Raw genomic sequence first — 16,716 nt, 5'->3', positions numbered from 1 at the left:
AGCCTTCACGCTTTTTTCTTTTATTATATTTTCTCAAATAAACTTCCCAAAAGGAAGATATTTTAAGAGCATTTTCAAACATCTTTGGCATCACATAAAAAAGAAATCTCGTGTAAAAAACGAAATGTCATCTGAACTTTTATAATACAAAGGCGCAATCCAATATGAACATATAAAATATATACAAATATAGTGCATGGTCAGTCACTTAATACAGCTCTCTACAAAAAAGTAACTTTTTAGAAATTAAAAAAAACCAAAGTAACCACTTAATCACAAAAGTCCTCTTCTCTCCCAGTGTCCAAGTTCCTGTTGTGTATCCCGAGGGAAGAGAGGTGGGTTGGTAGTTTAGGTGGAGGGGTGACCTGAGCCCCTCAGTTCCGCCATGGCCTCCACATGGAGTCTGCCGTGAGCGAGGGGCCACTGGAAGGCGACACTGCGTTCGGGCCCACGGAGGTCCCACTGCTGCTGGTGTAGACTGGGATGACGGGGCCGCTGTGAGCGAAGGCCCCGTTGGGGATGAGGAAGGCAAACTGGCCGTCTGGAGCCGGCACCACCTGGAAGCCGCCGAACACCTTAGCCGCCTCTCCAGCCGGGCTGCCCAGCTTGCAGGGCGCGCCGCCGGGAGGGGGCGCCGCGCCCCCGGGGATGGGCACGAGCGGCGGTGGCGGCGCGAACGGCGCGTGCTGCGGGCCGCCGGGTCCCGGCGGGGGCGGCGGCGGCGCCTGCAAGGCGGGGTGCGGCTGCCCGGGGTAGGTCATGGCGTTGATCTGGGTCATGCAGTTGGCCAGGTGGCCGAGCAACCGGGTGCGCACCTCAGTGTTAACGCCCTCGCACGTGGACAGGAAGCGGGTCACCTCGTTCATGCACTCGCTGAAGCCGGCGCGGTACTTCCCCAGCACGCTCGGGTCTGTGCTTAGCGCGGCTGCGGGCCAGGAGACAGACGGGTCACCCAATGGCCCTGGCCCCGAGGCCACCGCCTCCGCCCTGGGAGGTCCCCGCGGTGCTCCTCCCTGACCACCCGCCCGCGGAACTGCCCCCGGCTAGAGGGAGGTTGTTTAGAAAAATCGTCCACCTCTCCACACCAGCTTGGCGACCGAAACCGAGGCGGTGCCTCTCCATTCCTGGTCGCTCCATTTTAACCCATACAGCCTCACATCCTCCCCTTATCCTCCGTGCGCGCGATGTGACCTTGGGCAATGCCCTCCACCACCACCTCCCCCCCCCCCACCCCGGCCCCGCCAACCGGGCCTCATTTCCCTTCTGTAATAGGAAAGCGGGGAGTGCTAAACCAGATGACCCCCAGACCCGCCACGGTTCTGAGTCTTTTCGTCGGCACCAGCTTCCCCCACTGCCAAGCCGCCCGCCACCCTCGCCGCTACAACCTCCCTCCCTCCCTTTCCGGAACAGTAACAACTTGGAGTTGTGGCTATAAATAAGCCCCAGACCGTGGGAACGCAAGAGTGAGCCAAGGCAGTAAAATGTAGCTGAATGCCTCTCACAACCACGGGCGGAAGTCTGGAAGAAATCACCGCGGGGCGAAAGGGACGCCCGCAGAGGGGGACTCGCGGCAAGCCGCCCTCACCCGTCATCTGCGCCCGCTGCAGGTTCCGGAGGTGTTTCACTGTCATTTCCAGAATGTCCGCCTTCTCCAGCTTGGAATGTCGCGAGCTCTGCACAGAAGAGGCAAGGCAGTGAAGTGAGAGCCCCGCCAGCCGCCTCGGTGTGCTGTGGTTCCTTCCCACACACACCCCCCCCCTCCGCCCCCCGGCCCCGGCGCCGACATCCCTAGACCCGGGAGGGGCCCGGCCCTCCCGCCTCAGGGAATGCAGTGCCAGCGAGGACGATCCCGTCAGCGAGGGGGTTTCACGTTGAGTATCTAAGAAATAGTATTTTGTTTTAATTAAAAAAAAAAAAAAAAGCAGCATTGCCCACTTACATCTTTCTTAAGAGCATCCAAAATCAGTGTTTTCAGCTGGCTCAGACTTTCATTTATTCTTGCTCGTCGTCTTTTCTCCATGATAGGCTTGGATGACTGGAAAGAAATAAAAATAGAGCCCTGAGTTCCCATGGGATCTGCCATTTCACCCCGGAGTTTAAAGGAAGAAAGGAGCCCCCCAACCCCGACTTAATTTCTTAGGGCTGCAGAGAGATAGTGGTTCTGCCCTTACCTTTCTGTGCTCAGATGCTGTCTTTGGTTTATCCGGTGTCGTGTTGACACTGGCTGGGGTAGCAGCCACCGGGGACGAGGAATTTTTCTCCATTATATCTGCTGGCATTTTCTGTTGCTTTTTTTTTTTTTTAATCCCTAGAGAATTTTATTTTTGGAGTCCTTCACACAAAAAATTGTTTTGTTTATGTCCCTTTCACTGGAGACTTTCACAAAACTACTGAGCAAGTGCTGAGGGTTTATTATATCTCATGGCTACTTGGTGACCGGTAGCGCTATTCCAGGACCAAGGAGAGAGGTAGACGGGGGATTCCACTGTTATCTGCACCAGCTCCGGATCCTGTGTGATCCCCAGGCCCTGGCGGCCTCTATATATATCTGGGACTGCACGCGAACGGCTCGTGTGAAACTTCCCAAACTTTCTTTCCCACAGTAACTTTCAGCCAATGGGAGGAGGAGACACGCGGCACCGCTCGTGGACCGCGCCCCCCCATTGGCCGCCAGGCCTTGTGCCTGGCGGCCAATGGCGCGCGCCTGAGCCCGGGGCACCGGAGGCTACAACGTCAATCAAAAGGATTTTAACCCTTTGCTATTCTCCCTGCTGGGCTTTGCTTTACAGGGGATTTTTCCGCAGGTTTTGCTCCAGTCTAGTTTATTTCTTTTGGGGCCAGCGTCTTTGCTCTTTATTTCCTTTCACGTGTGTAATAGAGCTGCTTTGATACTAATAAGTTCATTTGAAATATATTCTAAAAAAAGATTTAGAAGGACAGGGATAAAAGAGGAGAACTGTGCAAGGGCGTGAGTTACCGATACATCTAAGTGATTTCCCGCTCAGACTCTATACATTGGGGTAAGGAAGATAATGAAAATCGATCATGCAGAAAAAGGGCATAAAAAAAAACCCACAAAAAAAACCTTTCGCATGCAGAATAAGGAAAAAAATGCCTACCTTACACTTGCGATTTTTCAGAGCAAGGTGTTCTTTTTTTAATCCCCCACCCCACCCCCGCCCCTCATTCCTCTTCTGGAGTTGGGGCCTTGGATCCCGCGCTTCCCCAGGAAACAATCAGAATAATTTCCAACTGGGCAGAAAGGAAATGGAATTTCAAATGAAAGATGAACAAGGGGGCTTTGATGGCAAGGCCTCAGGGACGCGCGCGCGCCCTCGCCACCCTTTTCCTTTCCACCCACAGACTCTCAGCACGTTGAGGTGGCGGGCCGGGCGGCAGCTTCTCCCCTCCTTCTCGCCCGCGGGCGGCCGGGGCAGCCTCGCCACCCGGCGCGCGCGGGCCCTTTAAGAGCTACACCAGCCGAGATGCAGTTTGACATCAGCCGGCCGGCGAGGGCGCGCCTGGAGCCGGAGCACGTGCCAGGATGTTTTATTGCCGCCGCGGCTGCGGTCGGGCCGGGAGGATGTGTGTGTGCGTGCGTGTGTGAGTGTGTGTGCGCGCGCCCCGGGGGCAGGGAGGCGGGGGGCGGCGGCGGGCGGCGGAGCGCGGGGGCTGGTTCTCGGTCCCCGGGAGAAGCCAAGAAGGTAAATAGCAGCTGCTGTGCTCGAGCCTGGGAAAACCCCGCCCCCTGCGCCTGGCCGGGGCTCATTGGCGCGCGCTGCGTGTGGGGTGTGTGTGTGTGTCCGGGGCCCCCTCCTCCGGCCCCCGCCGCGCCAGGAATCCGAGGGGGCGGCGGGCTGGGAGCCGAGCCCCGGCGCTTACCACCGCCCCCCGCCTTTCCCCGGCCAAGGTCAGCCCTTCCGGGCGGGGAGCGCACGCCCCGGGGTGGATAGTGGGGAATTATTCCAACCCCCCATTCCACCCCTGATTTCGGGCTTGGGGTTTTAACTCCGCCGAAAGCCTCGCTAGCAACAGCCCGGGGGAGGAGTGGGGGCATTCTTGTTTGCTCCTTGCCCCGGCCCTCCCTCCCTTCCCCCGCGGGGCCCCCGGCGCCCGCCGCGGTCACGAGATGCCTGACCGCACTTAGGAAGCGGCCGGGTCAGCCTCCTGCCTCCGCTCGGCGGCTGCGGTTAAAGCGGCTTCGCGCCGCCCGCCCCTTCCCTGGGTCCAGGGCGGCCGGGCAGCTCCCCCTCGCTGCGCCCGGGAGGCCGCCGGCGGGCGGCCGGGAGGAGGCGGGCGGCGCGGGCGACTGCGTGCTGCCGGCTGGCCGGGCCGCGCGCCGGGAGGAGCCGCCGCCGCCGCCGCCGGGTGCCACGTGGCGGGCGCCGGGCCGGGAGCGCCAGGGCTCTGGCGGCGGCCTCCCTGGGGGATTTGCCGCGCGGGGCGGGCGACGCGCACTGCCCCGGCCGGCCGCCGCCACCGCCGCCTCCCGCCGTCCCGCCCGCCCGCGCGGGTCGCGGGCCCCCGCGCCCCCACCCCCTCCACCCTTCCCGCCGTCCGGGAGCTCGGCGCGCTGCTTGGGAAGCTCGGGGCAGCCCGGGAGCCCAGCATCTTGTTTGATGTCGCGCTCTCCCCGCCCTCCCAGCCCTTCTGCAGGCTTGGAGGCCGCCAGGGGCCTGGCACACATTTCTCAGACACTTCATTCCTTCCTTCCTCCGAGCTCCCCACTGAGATAATGGTGTAAACGGTTCCACCAGATCTCGTCCGGATGAGAATCAGCGGTTCCTGACTCGGGGTGACCTTGGGCGAGCCCCTCTCAGTTCTTTCATTCTGTGGCGCGCGCTCTGTGCCAGACACCGTGTTAAACCCTGGGATTACCAGGATGAGAGACACAGTGGCAGTCTGCAAGGAGTTTACAGTCAACTGGAGGCAGACGGACCCTGATTTTCTGATTGATGGCCAGGCGTGCCTCTTATATTCCTTTCTCTTTGGGCTTAGATGATGGCCTGAGAGATCAGACCCTGAAGGAAACACTAAACCACACCTATACGGGCAACAGTGTTGCTGGCCTACCCGGGGATACAGGGATGAACAAAATGTTTATTACCGTCAGGAAGTCTGCCGCCTGGAGATACTCATTAGGTGCAGCTGACCTCTGTTTCCCAGGCTCTTTCTCTGGTAGGTTCGAGAGAGACATTTATGTGTCTAGATAGAAGTAAAATGCTGTGGAGGTTTAGGATAGTTAATTTATTAATAAGTTGGGGGCATCCTGGAAAGCTTCCTGGAGGAAATGGCCTGTGCTTTGTATCTTGGAAAACAGGGAGGATTGGGGCACTGGAAATGTGAGTCATGGGGCTGGGGAGGATGGAAGTACCCATGGCATGAAAGGCCTACACTCTGGAACATGAAGTCCTTATTTGGGCATCATGGTCTGGAGTCCAGGGTGTCTGACAGGCAGGATTATAAGAAGGGACTAAAGGAGGAGGCTTGAGGCCAAGTCACAAGACCCTTAAATATCTTGCTAAAGGACTTTAGCCTTATCTTTAGACATTGGAGAGCTATGAAATGCTCTTGAATGGAAAAGGGACATCAAGATTCTCCTTTAGGACAATGGCTCTAGGAAAAGTGTGGAGAGTGGATTAGAGGCTGAGAGCCCAGTTAGGAGGTTCAGGCTGGTAAAGGAGGTTCCTAAGTGACAGGTGTAGACGGACACTCACCGGGAAGCATCTGCCTAGAACCAGCTCACCTGGGCGTTGACTGTACACTGTCCAGTGATCCAGGTTCAGCAGAAACCTGCCTACCCTTTCGCGCAATGTTCCCCCGCGACCTGGAGTCCAACTAAAGAGTCATTGTGACTCTGACTGAATCTGTCTTCCAAGCCTCATTTCCATCTTCCAGGACAACCCTCAAGTCTGCAGCCAAGCCTTTACCTCATTGCAGGCTTGGTTTACTCACTCTTGCCCCTCAGGCGACTCTCTGGGATTTTTGTGTGTTTTCTTGCCACACTGCAGAGTGGGCTGTGCCCTATCACGTTCTGGAGAACCGGGTGGACAATGTCTCCTTTGTTGACCTGCAACCTGGCCCAATGGGACAGGACTTTCCTTTCTTATTTTAAGCAGATGGAAAGGTGGTGATGACAGAAAATTGTCTGTTGCTTTGGAAAAAAAGTGGAGTTTTCCCGGGTATTTGCAGTGCTCTTGGTGAAAGGTGAGGAGCCTGTGAAGTTCCCCTCCTTTCTGCCATGCAGACTTCGCAGGCTCCTTAAAATGCTCTACTCAGCATCTGACTTTTAAAAACTGCATAAATACTCTGACCCAGATTCTTCCAAGGAACTAAACCCTTCCCAGGGAAGCATGTTAACCCTTTCCAGGTTCCCCCCAAATCTGTGAGAGCCAGTGACTTCCTCCACCAAGTGCTGCTATGACATTGACATTGGGCGCTCATTAACTAGCTGGGTAAACCACCCCCTGTCCCTTCTAGCCTGAGTCTTTTTTGTCCCCGACTGTCCTCTCCTCTGGATTTGGCACCCTGAAGGTGCGTGGAGAATGTTGAATATAGTCAAGTTAAGGTCTCACTGCAGTGCCTGAAGCAGCCTCATGGGTTAAATAGTTAATCAGCAACTCTTTTATTGCCACTTTAGGAGTGCTTAGACTGGTAGGATGAGCAAATAACTTAAACACACACACACACACACACACACATACACACATACACACTCACATTTTTTGAGAGACAGAGGGGTCAGTCAAGCAACCAGAAATTTGCCATGAATTTGTCTCTGGGCCAAACAAACAAAAAAACCTAACCCATGAAATCTCTGGCCCTCCACCCTCATGATTCAAGAAGAAAATTTCTTTGCAAATGTACTTACATGTTATTTTTCAGTATCCTGATTTGGGGCAGGGAAAATAGGGCCAAGTTGACACTCTTTCCAGCCCTTCTCAAATGGGGACCTAAGCTCCTAAACTCAAGAAAAGACTTTTGGAATTGGAAGCCTCCTCTTAGATAGAACAGCCTTTATATTTCAGTCCTCCTCTCCAACCCCCCCGCCAAAGCAAAGGGAAAATTGAACCCTGTTCATCAACAGAGGTCACTGCTTTGATCCCACTGTGAGACCAGCAAAACACAAGGAATCTTTCCCACTGTATCATGTCGGATAAATACAACCAGGGGCCGCTCTGTTTATCCCCCTTCCCCTTTCTGGCCCACGAAGGGTGATTTTCTGTCTTACTACATCACCTGTTTGCTCTAAACCATAAAACAAATAACTTCGCCTCCAGTGAGACTCCCCTTTGTCCCTAGGTAGCAGCCTGGTTTGTGGGTTTGGTTTAAAGCTACAGAAAACACAGAGAGTGAGAGAAGAAAAAAGGTATTTTGCCTGAGGACTTGAAGCTTCCCCCCCCCCCCCCTTTCGTTTTCCTCCGCTTGACTGACTTTCTCACACTCGGATTCCCTGCAGCCTGCCAGAGCCGAGGTAGCTGCCCTGCCAAGAGCTATCCTGGGAGAGCTATTGAAAGAGGCTTGAGTAAGTACACACGGGCGGATTTCTCCTCCCCTCAGTACCTGCTCCGCACCTGTACAGGGAACAGTCCCACACATATCACCTGATCGCAGGCTTTTCAGAGACCGTGAGAAAAATAAAGCCCAGGATAGAAGAGATGTTTGTTGTCTCTCTGGAGCTGCAGCCAACTCTCTGCGGTCTGCGTCCCAGAAACAGCACATTCCCCGCCGATTGTGCGGCGGTGCACGCGTGTTTGCCGGCGCGCGTGCCTGGTGGGGAGGGGCGGGAGGGAAGCCAGGGATCACCTGCCTGATGACTGCCTCGCTGCCTGCGTGTTCTGGCATCTGCCTGACGGGCAGTTTCATGATCCTTTACTAGAATCATTATTGTGTGGTCCTTCTACTAGATAAGCGTCCATATATGCCCATCACGGCAAAATTCACAACCAGGATTTCTTACCTTAAGGTTCACAGATGAACCCCCTACGCTGAACCTAAAACAATGCCCGAACTGGAATTCCGAATGAAGCCTACATGCACCTTTGGCAGTAGCTTAATATATACTTTTTTGAATGAATGGATCAATAAATGAGTGCATGATTTCTTCCTCAGGGGAGGGTCCCTAGCTTTCAGCAAAATTTCAAAGCTTTTCGTGACCCTGAAAGGCGGAGGAAACTGATGTAGACAATCTCCACTTACAAGTCTGTACCTAAGCCCAGAGAGGGCATGGGACTGGCTTAAGGGCCCACAGCAACGTATGACCAGAGTGGGGGCCAGAAGCTGGCTCAGAAGCCTTTACCACACCACAGTGCTGCGGTCCATGGGAAATCTGGGGTGGGGTTTATGGAGTTGTGATCACCAACCACCAAAGCCTGGATTTAAAGTGATTAGGGGCACCTGGGTGGCTCAGCGGGTTGGGCGTCTGACTTTGACTCATGATCTCTTGGTTCATGGGTTCGAGCCCCATGTCTGGCTGTGCCAACAGCTCAGTACTGGAGCCTGCTTCGGATTCTGTGTCTCCCTCTCTCTGCCCCCCCCCCCCGCTCATGCTCTGTCTCTCTCTCTGTCTCTCTCTCAAAAATAAACATTCAGAAGATTTTGAAGAAAAAAAAATAGGCACATTAATAAAGTGCTTTGAATTTCCAGAACCTTTTTTTTTTTTTTTTTTTTAAATTCTGAGACGCTAGTGCTGCTCTTCCCCCAATTTTTGCATGGAGAAAGGGACAGGCAAGAAAGCCAAGTGTTTTTTAAGAGAAGATGATTCAGGAATGCTTGGAACAAGAGTCCTGGTTGCCATGAAGAGGCATTAGAAACAACTGCGTCTGCATTCCATCTTTGATAAAAATAAGTTGCTACTTCTGAACAAAACTGCCGGGTCGGTCTCCAGCCGGGCTGGGACCTCGAACTGCAAAGGAGGTGGAGGCGGAAAACGGAAGCTTTGGACATTGGCTAATAGCAGCCTGTAATGCTCTCTGCCCCCCACCCGCCTTGGAAAAACTTGAGTGAGCCAGTGAGAATGTGCACTTTTCCAATGGGCCCTGAAAAAGGATGGTTGCCAAGAAAGCCTTTTCCAATGGGGTGGGGGCAGGGCGCTCCAGAATGGCTCCACTCCCACATTTGGCTCCAGCCGGCTCAGCAGCAGCAGCCCCAGTAGCAGCAGTGAGGTGGGAAGGCTCTAAACACCGCCGCTCACCTTTGCCCCCTGAGCAGGGCTGTGGTGAGGCGACCTGCAAGCCCAGAGACGAAAGAGCGAAAGAGCACATTCCCCAGGGGCCACAGGGATGTTAACTTGCAGTTAAAGACTCAGAACTGCACCAGGGCTGGTGCCCGAGGGGGTCTCTGGAAGGCTCAGGAAGGCGGGGTGAAGCTTGGCCCCTTTAAACCCAGGACCTGCATTGTTTGTCTTGCTGATAGCTGCTCAAATTGTGACTTCGGATCCAATTGCTCAAAAGATAAACAACAGCAACAAAAAACTCAGCTAGCCAGGAAAACCATGTAGGTAAAACTTAGCGCCTGAAAGTGATACAGTATGAATGTATGCAACATGTTTTTAATTAAAATCTCCGTCATTATTATCCTCATATCATCTCCCCCCACCCCCCGCCCCCGCTGCTTGTAGGAAAAGGGCTGGGGGAGGCAAAGGAAGGGACCCAAGAGGTGGTATAATGGAGCCCAAGAAGAAGTGACTTGCCCAAGGTTCAACACCTCCCCAAGAGGAAATAGCAAAGCCAGAATTAGGCTCAGATTTTCTGCCCACCCACCCAGAAACCTGCCTCACTTTATCTCTATAAGAACGTTTTGAAAGGTCATCTACAGCAAATCTACAGCATTACCACCCAAGATGGATTTTCTTTTCAAAAAAAATTTTTTTTTCAACTTTTTTTTTAATTTACTTTTGGGACAGAGAGAGACAGAGCATGAACGGGGGAGGGGCAGAGAGAGAGGGAGACACAGAATCGGAAACAGGCTCCAGGCTCCGAGCCATCAGCCCAGAGCCTGACGCGGGGCTCGAACTCACAGACCGCGAGATCGTGACCTGGCTGAAGTCGGACGCTTAACCGACTGCGCCACCCAGGCGCCCCGACCACCCAAGATGGATTTTCTAATCGAGAATCCGACCATGGCTGGTGAGTGATTTTTGGTAGTGTGACAGGCTGTGCCCAGCACAGAGCGTGGGTAAATCCCAGGATTGCTGCACTGGGATACTTTCTTGGATTCAACTACCCCCCCCCCCCCCCCCCCCGCAACCTCTGGAAGAGAAAGGATCCTGATTTCCAAGGATCTGAGTTCCAGGAGACAGGAGGCCACGTGCAGGGGTCACACAGAATAGTCCTCTTGTCTCTCAGTCAGCCAAGCCCAGCCATACACCATTGCTCTTTTCTTCTCATTGCCAACCTTGTCCCCTTATTTGCACCTTAAAAGGAAGATGGGGGGCAGGGGAGGATATATCTAACCCCTGAATCTGTGCTTCGTCAACACTAGGCTTTTATCAGGACGAGAGAAAATGTGATGCTAGGAATATTGTGGTGATGTTGGAGCAGGGAGACATTGAACGGCTGGCTGACGTCACACTTAGCAGAGGGAAAGGTGAGAAAAATCGTGGGTTTTCCAAGTGGCTAATAGATGGCATTTGCACGTGAAATATACATTTTCCTTTTAGAGATCAGGCTTAGGGAACGAGAAAATGGTTTAGGCTGCCACGGCTGGAGCTTAAGACTGGTGGTTTCCAGCATGGTTGGGGCCTTCCCGTCTTGTCCCCAGAGTTGGAGGTAACTGTCCCTTGCCTGACAGTTACTTGAAAGTTGACAGGGTACTGTCTAGTCCATTACAGCAATTTGTCCTCATATATAGTTTTATGATCTAGACTAGCATGATTTTGATAGGAGGCCGAGGGAGGAAGAGAAAATTCAAGCAGTCAGTGCAGGAGACATTTGGCTAGGTCATGGGCTCTAAGGGGCACAGGATATAGGATATGCAAGCTTTCTAGAAAATAGTACCTCTAGGGATGCCTGGGTGTCTCAGTTGGGTAAGCCTCCGACTTCAGCTCAGGTCATGATCTCACGGCTCATGGGTTCAAGCCCCGCTTTGGGCTCTGTGCTGACAGCTCAGAGCCTGGAGCCTGCTTCCGATTCTCTGTCTCCCTCTCTGTCCCTTCCCCACTCATGCTCTGTCTCTCTCTGTCTCTCAAAAATAAATAAACGGTTTAAAAAAAAATTAAAAAAAAAAAAGTGCTTCTAGAGATACAAGGCAGGGCAGGGAGCATAGCAGCCGGGGGGAGAACCAACTTTTCTTTCTCAGCCATGCGCAAAAATAAAATTTCCAGAAAATGGAACAGAAGGGAGAAGAAAGATGTCTGTCAACTTGGTACAGTATCAGTAATCCAGAGGACACGTATGTGGGGGAAGCATGGAGGAAGTGTCCTTTCTTATGGTGGGAAGCTGGGGGAAGGGGTACGGGGAGAAGGGAGGGGAAGGAATCCCACTTAGGGAGAAGATGACTGAGCAGGTTCTGGAAAGGATGCAGCAAAAGCGATGACCATGGCCTCCCCCAGGGCTGAGGCTGAAGCTTCTGAACTGGAAGTTCAGCATCCAGTGCCTTCCGAGAGGGAAACAGGGCCTGTGAGCAAGGGCCCTGTGGACCCCTGCTACCCGCGTCACTTTTCCTCAGGAGCTAGTTTGTTCTGTGCTGTCTATATCGCTGAGCAGCACCATAAAATCCCACAGGCTGGAAGAAGCAGCGGGATTGTTTGGGGGTGATGGCAGGGAACGAGGGCCATGGGGAGACTGCATCCTGCTCTGTGGTTAGTCTGAGGGTGGTGGCCCCAGAGAGGAGGTGGCTGGGTAGCTCAGAACTAAGGGGGAGGCAAGCTCCTTGAATCCTTTTAGTGCCAGGGAAAGGACCAAGGAAGGACCAAGTGTTCACCTCCATCGCCCTGACCACCGTGGGCAAGCGCCCACATGATGCGGCGCATTTGGGGGTCCCCTCAGCCCCGCCCTGGGTGAGGCACTTGTGGGATGGGGAAAAGGAACCTCTCCTTTTGCAGGAGTGGACATCCACAGGCCAGCCTTGACTGAAATCTGGCAGGAGGCGGGGAGGGCCAGCTCTGTTGGAACACGCTGGTGTGTGGCAGGCTGGCCCTCCGAGGGCTCTTGATAAAGTCCCAGAGTGTTACCAGCTTCTGGAGGAGGTTGTCAGGCTGTACGTGCATCAGACACACCCCCCCTGCTGTGGCCTTTACCTCGCTGGTCTTGCCATACCCGCGCAGGGACCCAACACTCACGTTCCAGTGCTTGATCTCCTTGTCCTCAGGGTCTGCTCAACCCCCCCACCCCCTCTTCAACCTGTCCTCAAAGTCCTGGTCCTTGGGACAGACCTAGACTTGTGTCTAGAGCTACTTGTTAGCTGCACGGAAGGACAGAGTCCCAGCTCGTTTTCTTTGAATCGGGTGGATGTGTGTTGATGGTGGTGAGGCAGCTGGGTCAAGGATGCAAACCGTCCAGTTCCCAGTTGCCCGTTTAACTTAATTCAGTTCTGTGACTCTTTTTGAGCACCTCCCATGTGTCGGGCGCAACTCCACGCCTGTTTTGACCGTTGACTTCCATCTCTGCTGCTACTCAAATGCTGGTCATCTGCGCCGCGTGGTGAGAACCCAGGTTTCCGTTATAAAAATTTCCCCTTCGCTTCCCACATTCTTCATGTCGATTGCTTCTCTGATTAAAAAAAAAAAAAAGCTATGAACCTCCTTATGGCGTCTGGCACCCTCAAATATTTGGAGAGTAAGTGCACAAATGAACTCTGACTTAGGAACACAGGTTTTCCTGGCGATTCAGTGGAACCCTCAGAGGGTCAGCATAGTTTTCCAAATTTTCCTCGGTCGCTGGATCAAAGGGGTGGGTCTATTTTGACCAGTCCCATCGGCCACCCCCAGACAGCCGGGCTGTCCCCCACGGACGGCTCTACTCTGTGGCAGTCAGGTGGATTTCGGGGAGTCTGCGGCTGTCCGTACTTTCCCAGGCCTATCTTTATTGATGGTGATTAAAGGCACACCACCACATGGCAATATGAAAGTACAAAGCAATTCCCAGGGTAAGGTGCGTGGGAAGAAGTGAGATACTGGGCTCCCAAACCATTCTACTGTAATCACGGTCTGCCAAATCGATGTATAGTTAATCAGTAAGATTCAGGCAGGCAGGTTCCACCACCGGGCAGCAGATAGAAAGGGGGAAGAGGCTGGGGGGGGGGGAGTGGGGGTGGGGGGAGATCACTGTTCCTCCTGGAAAACTGGGAAAGAAAATGAGAGGGAGGCCACCTGGGCAAGGAGAGTCTGGTGGGCTGTCCCACCCAGGAGCGTCCCGAGGAGGGACCGCTGCTGACCTCTTCTCCGGCCCTCATGCTCTGTTCACGCCAGCCCCTCGTGGAAGATTCTGGGTGACCCAGAAAGATGGAGTGACTGTGCGCAGACACACTGGGTTACATAAGTATAAATACGGTGCACAAAAACACCAGTCTTTATAGAGCACCCCAACACACCTGTTGTTTTACGATGCTGATGGTATTGGTAAAGGGGGCTATAAAGTTGAGGGTGAAGTGGCCTCTTATATTTAAATAGCAGCTTCCTCTGTGAACTTCAAGTGTTTTACAGCTGAGACTCGACTGCCCTGGTGATTATTTCTGTTAGGAATGTGGAACGCATATCTCTCTATACGTTCAGGGAAAACTATAGCAGTGTTGGTTACGAAGCCCGGCTGCCTGGGTTCGTGTTCCAGCTTGTTCGCTTTCTAGCTACGTGCCATAGCTATTCTGTACCTCAATTTACTTACCGCTTAAATGGGGAGATCGCCAGCGCTTATAGGATTGTTGTGAGGACAAGGTATATAACGTGCCTAGAACAGTGCCTGACGTATTACAAATACAGTGTAAGTTTTCAGCTGTTTTATCACTGCTCTCTACGTATCTTTGGCATATAAGATAGGTAGCCTCCTTTCTCTGCAGAAATTCACAAGGTGTTAAGATTTCAAAGAAATGGATGGACCACCACTGTCGTAAATGGGTCCATGCGTATTTGACAAAGCCAAAGGCTTCAGCCAGTCCTTTATGAATCACAGGCTGTGGAACCAGGAGAAACCTGAAAAAACTATCTGGCTCCTTCTCCTTTGCCAGGGGAGTGGGTCTCTACCACCCGTGTACTATGGTTATGGTGCTATGGGCTGTAGACTTTTGGGTAGGTCTGCTTTGCATTAGTGAACTGAGCCTCGGGCCCACAGAAGGGAGAGTTCTGGAGGCAGGTAAGGGCATCAGTGTGGGCCTGGCATTAAGGATGTGTGGGCTTCCCCCTCTTCCTCGGGCCCAGCTGGCCCCAGCCCCTGCCCTCCAGGCAGGAACGGGAAGGGCTGGAAGGGACACTTCATCCGCAGGAGCAAACGTGGGCAGGCCCTCCCCGGATCCGGTCACACTTACATGCGTTACAATTGGTGGAAAGATGCATGTCTGAGGCCTGCTCCAGTGGGTTCTGGTAGAAGACCTTAGAGTTTATGGTCCCGACTGGGTCACTTTTGAGAGTGAAAGGTCGTGCTGGTAACAGTCATGGCAGGACACCTGGCATAACCCGCGACTCGTGGCCATCCTAGTTCTGTGGTGACACATGCTCCATTGTTTATCTGTCTCTTCAGCTGTCTTTTTATCAGAGATGCTTCCTAAGAAGAATTTTATTTAAAAAAACTTTATTTTATTATGTTTGTTTAGTATGTCTGTTTATTTTTGAGAGAGCACCAGAGGATCAGAAGTGGGCTTTGTGCTGACAGCAGTGAGCCTGATGTCGGACTTGAACTCAGGACCGCGAGATTGTGACCTGAGCCAAAGTCGGACGCTCAACCGACTGAGCCACCCAGGGGCTCCTTTAAAAATTTTTTTTAATTAAGGGGCGCCTGGGTGGCTCAGTCGGTTGAGCATCCGGCTTTGGCTCAGGTCATGATCTTGTGGTTCTTGAGTTCGAGGCCCGCGTTGGGCTCTGTGCTGACAGCTCAGAGCCTGGAGCCTGCTTCAGGTTCTGTGTCCCCCTCTTTCTCCGCCCCACCCCTGCTTGTGCTCTGTCTCTCTCTGTCTTTCAAAAATGAATCAACATAAAAAAATTTTTTTTAAATTTTTTAATTAAAAATTTTTTTTTTAAGTTTATTTATTTTGTGAGAGAGAACACTCGCGTGAGCAGAGGAGGGACAGAGAGAGAGGAGGGGGAGAGAGAATCCCAAGCACACCCCGCACCACCAGCACGGAGCCAGATGCGGGGCTCGATCCCATGAACCGCAAGATCATGACCCCAGCCAAAATCAAGAGTCGGATGCTCAAATGACTGAGTCACCCAGAAGAAATATTATTTTTAACTCACTAATGTTTTAGCACTTCTATGCCTATGGAAGGCGATGCCTTCGATCTACCAATGAGGCCACTGTTGAACCTAGAGAGCCTTAGTGTATACAGGAGAAGGGAGGGACAGAGGGAAACCCCACAATGGTTGGATGGTTGCTTAAGGTATGTTTGACGGGACTTGTTTCTTCTCTCATAGAGCAGATGGGCCTGGAGCTTCCCCACCTTCTGGTTTGCACTAGGTTGTGTGCTAATATGGCGATGCGACCAGGGGACTTTGCACCTGCCAAGCATGGCCGAGAACATCCATCTCCCTTGGACATGTGAATGCAAAGAAAGCAAGTGCTGTAATCTGAAATCCAGGCCATTGTTTAATGGCAGAAGGAAGACCCCAAAGGAAGGAGCTTTTTCCCACCCCAAATACTCGCCCCTCTGGTCTTGAATTTGACCGTGTTCTTTTATGGAAAACAACAACAAAACAAAACAAAAGCACACAAAACTTTTTTCTGAATAGCTCAAAGTCAAGGTTTGCTGTTTGTTATTTCCTTAAAAAAATTCAAGAAAGAAAAGAAAATTGGGTCCCTAGCCTGAATGTTCTCCTATGTGCCTATTTAATGATTAATAATACCTTGTGGGCTATTGTTTGATGTGGCCTCTGCTGGTTTGAACAGGAGAATACTGATTCACTCTCAAGGCATTTATGAATCACAAGTGTTTACCCTGAGACAATAAATGAAAGGGGGAGATTGAAAAAAAACACCCAAATATGCTGAGTTCTTTGAGCAAAAACTGGGGGTAATAGTCTTTGATACCCTGTGTGGTGCCCACTGTTTTCTTTCACAGAATAAAGATGGTGTAGAATGACCAAGAGGGCGCTTTTGAGTTTTATACTTTTTTTTTTTCACTTACTGATAGGGTTGAGGCAACTTTCCCCCTTATTTTCTTCCTTCCTTCCTTCCTTCCTTCCTTCCTTCCTTCCTTCCTTCCTTCCTTCCTCCCTTCTTTCTGCCCCCAAATCTAGGGTCCAGTGAAAACAGACTGTTAAATTTGCCCCTGATGACGCTTTGATTTTTTTTTAATTTTGAAATGATTTTATTTTATTATTTTTACATGTTTAGTTATTTATTTTGAGAGAGAGAGAGCTAGAGAGCAAGCCGGGAAGGGGCAGAGAGAGAGGGAGAGAGAGAATCCCAAGCAGGCTCCGCAGCTGTCAGCACAGAGCCCAATGCAGGGCTCGAACTCATGAACCGTGAGATCATGACCTGAGCTGAAACCAAGAGTCGGACCCTTACCCGCTGAGCCACCCAGGCGCCCCGAGATAACTTCAGACTTACAGAAGAGCTGCATCAATAGTAG

General features: G+C 52.4%; 1 protein-coding gene and 1 long non-coding RNA gene across 2 annotated transcripts; one reads left to right on the top strand and one right to left on the bottom strand.

Moving 5' to 3' along the window:
- Positions 1-2,545, bottom strand: HES1 (hes family bHLH transcription factor 1). Its single transcript, XM_058730876.1, has 4 exons — positions 2,172-2,545; positions 1,940-2,035; positions 1,586-1,673; positions 1-925 (listed from the first exon to the last, which is right to left on the bottom strand). The coding sequence occupies exons 1-4, from the start codon at positions 2,277-2,279 to the stop codon at positions 375-377; spliced, it is 843 nt and encodes a 280-aa protein (XP_058586859.1). The 5' UTR covers positions 2,280-2,545; the 3' UTR covers positions 1-374.
- Positions 2,546-3,212: 667 nt separating this feature from the next.
- LOC131512349 (uncharacterized) lies at positions 3,213-16,228 on the top strand. The gene is made up of 3 exons (XR_009262105.1): positions 3,213-3,704; positions 7,460-7,525; positions 15,560-16,228. It is a non-coding gene; the product is annotated as an uncharacterized LOC131512349 (long non-coding RNA).
- Positions 16,229-16,716: the final 488 nt, after the last annotated feature.

Source organism: Neofelis nebulosa, chromosome 5, assembly GCF_028018385.1.
Source record: "Neofelis nebulosa isolate mNeoNeb1 chromosome 5, mNeoNeb1.pri, whole genome shotgun sequence".
Classification (NCBI taxonomy): domain Eukaryota; kingdom Metazoa; phylum Chordata; class Mammalia; order Carnivora; family Felidae; genus Neofelis; species Neofelis nebulosa.
This window is presented reverse-complemented; position numbering and strand designations above follow the sequence as displayed.

Coding starts and splice junctions, on each gene's coding strand:
- HES1 (XM_058730876.1), bottom strand. CDS start 2,279: ATGCCAGCAGATATAATGGAGAAAAATTCCTCGTCCCCGGTGGCTGCT. Junction 2,036..2,171: donor CAGCATCTGAGCACAGAAAG/GTAAGGGCAGAA, acceptor ATTTCTTTCCAG/TCATCCAAGCCTATCATGGA. Junction 1,674..1,939: donor TGGATGCTCTTAAGAAAGAT/GTAAGTGGGCAA, acceptor TCTTCTGTGCAG/AGCTCGCGACATTCCAAGCT.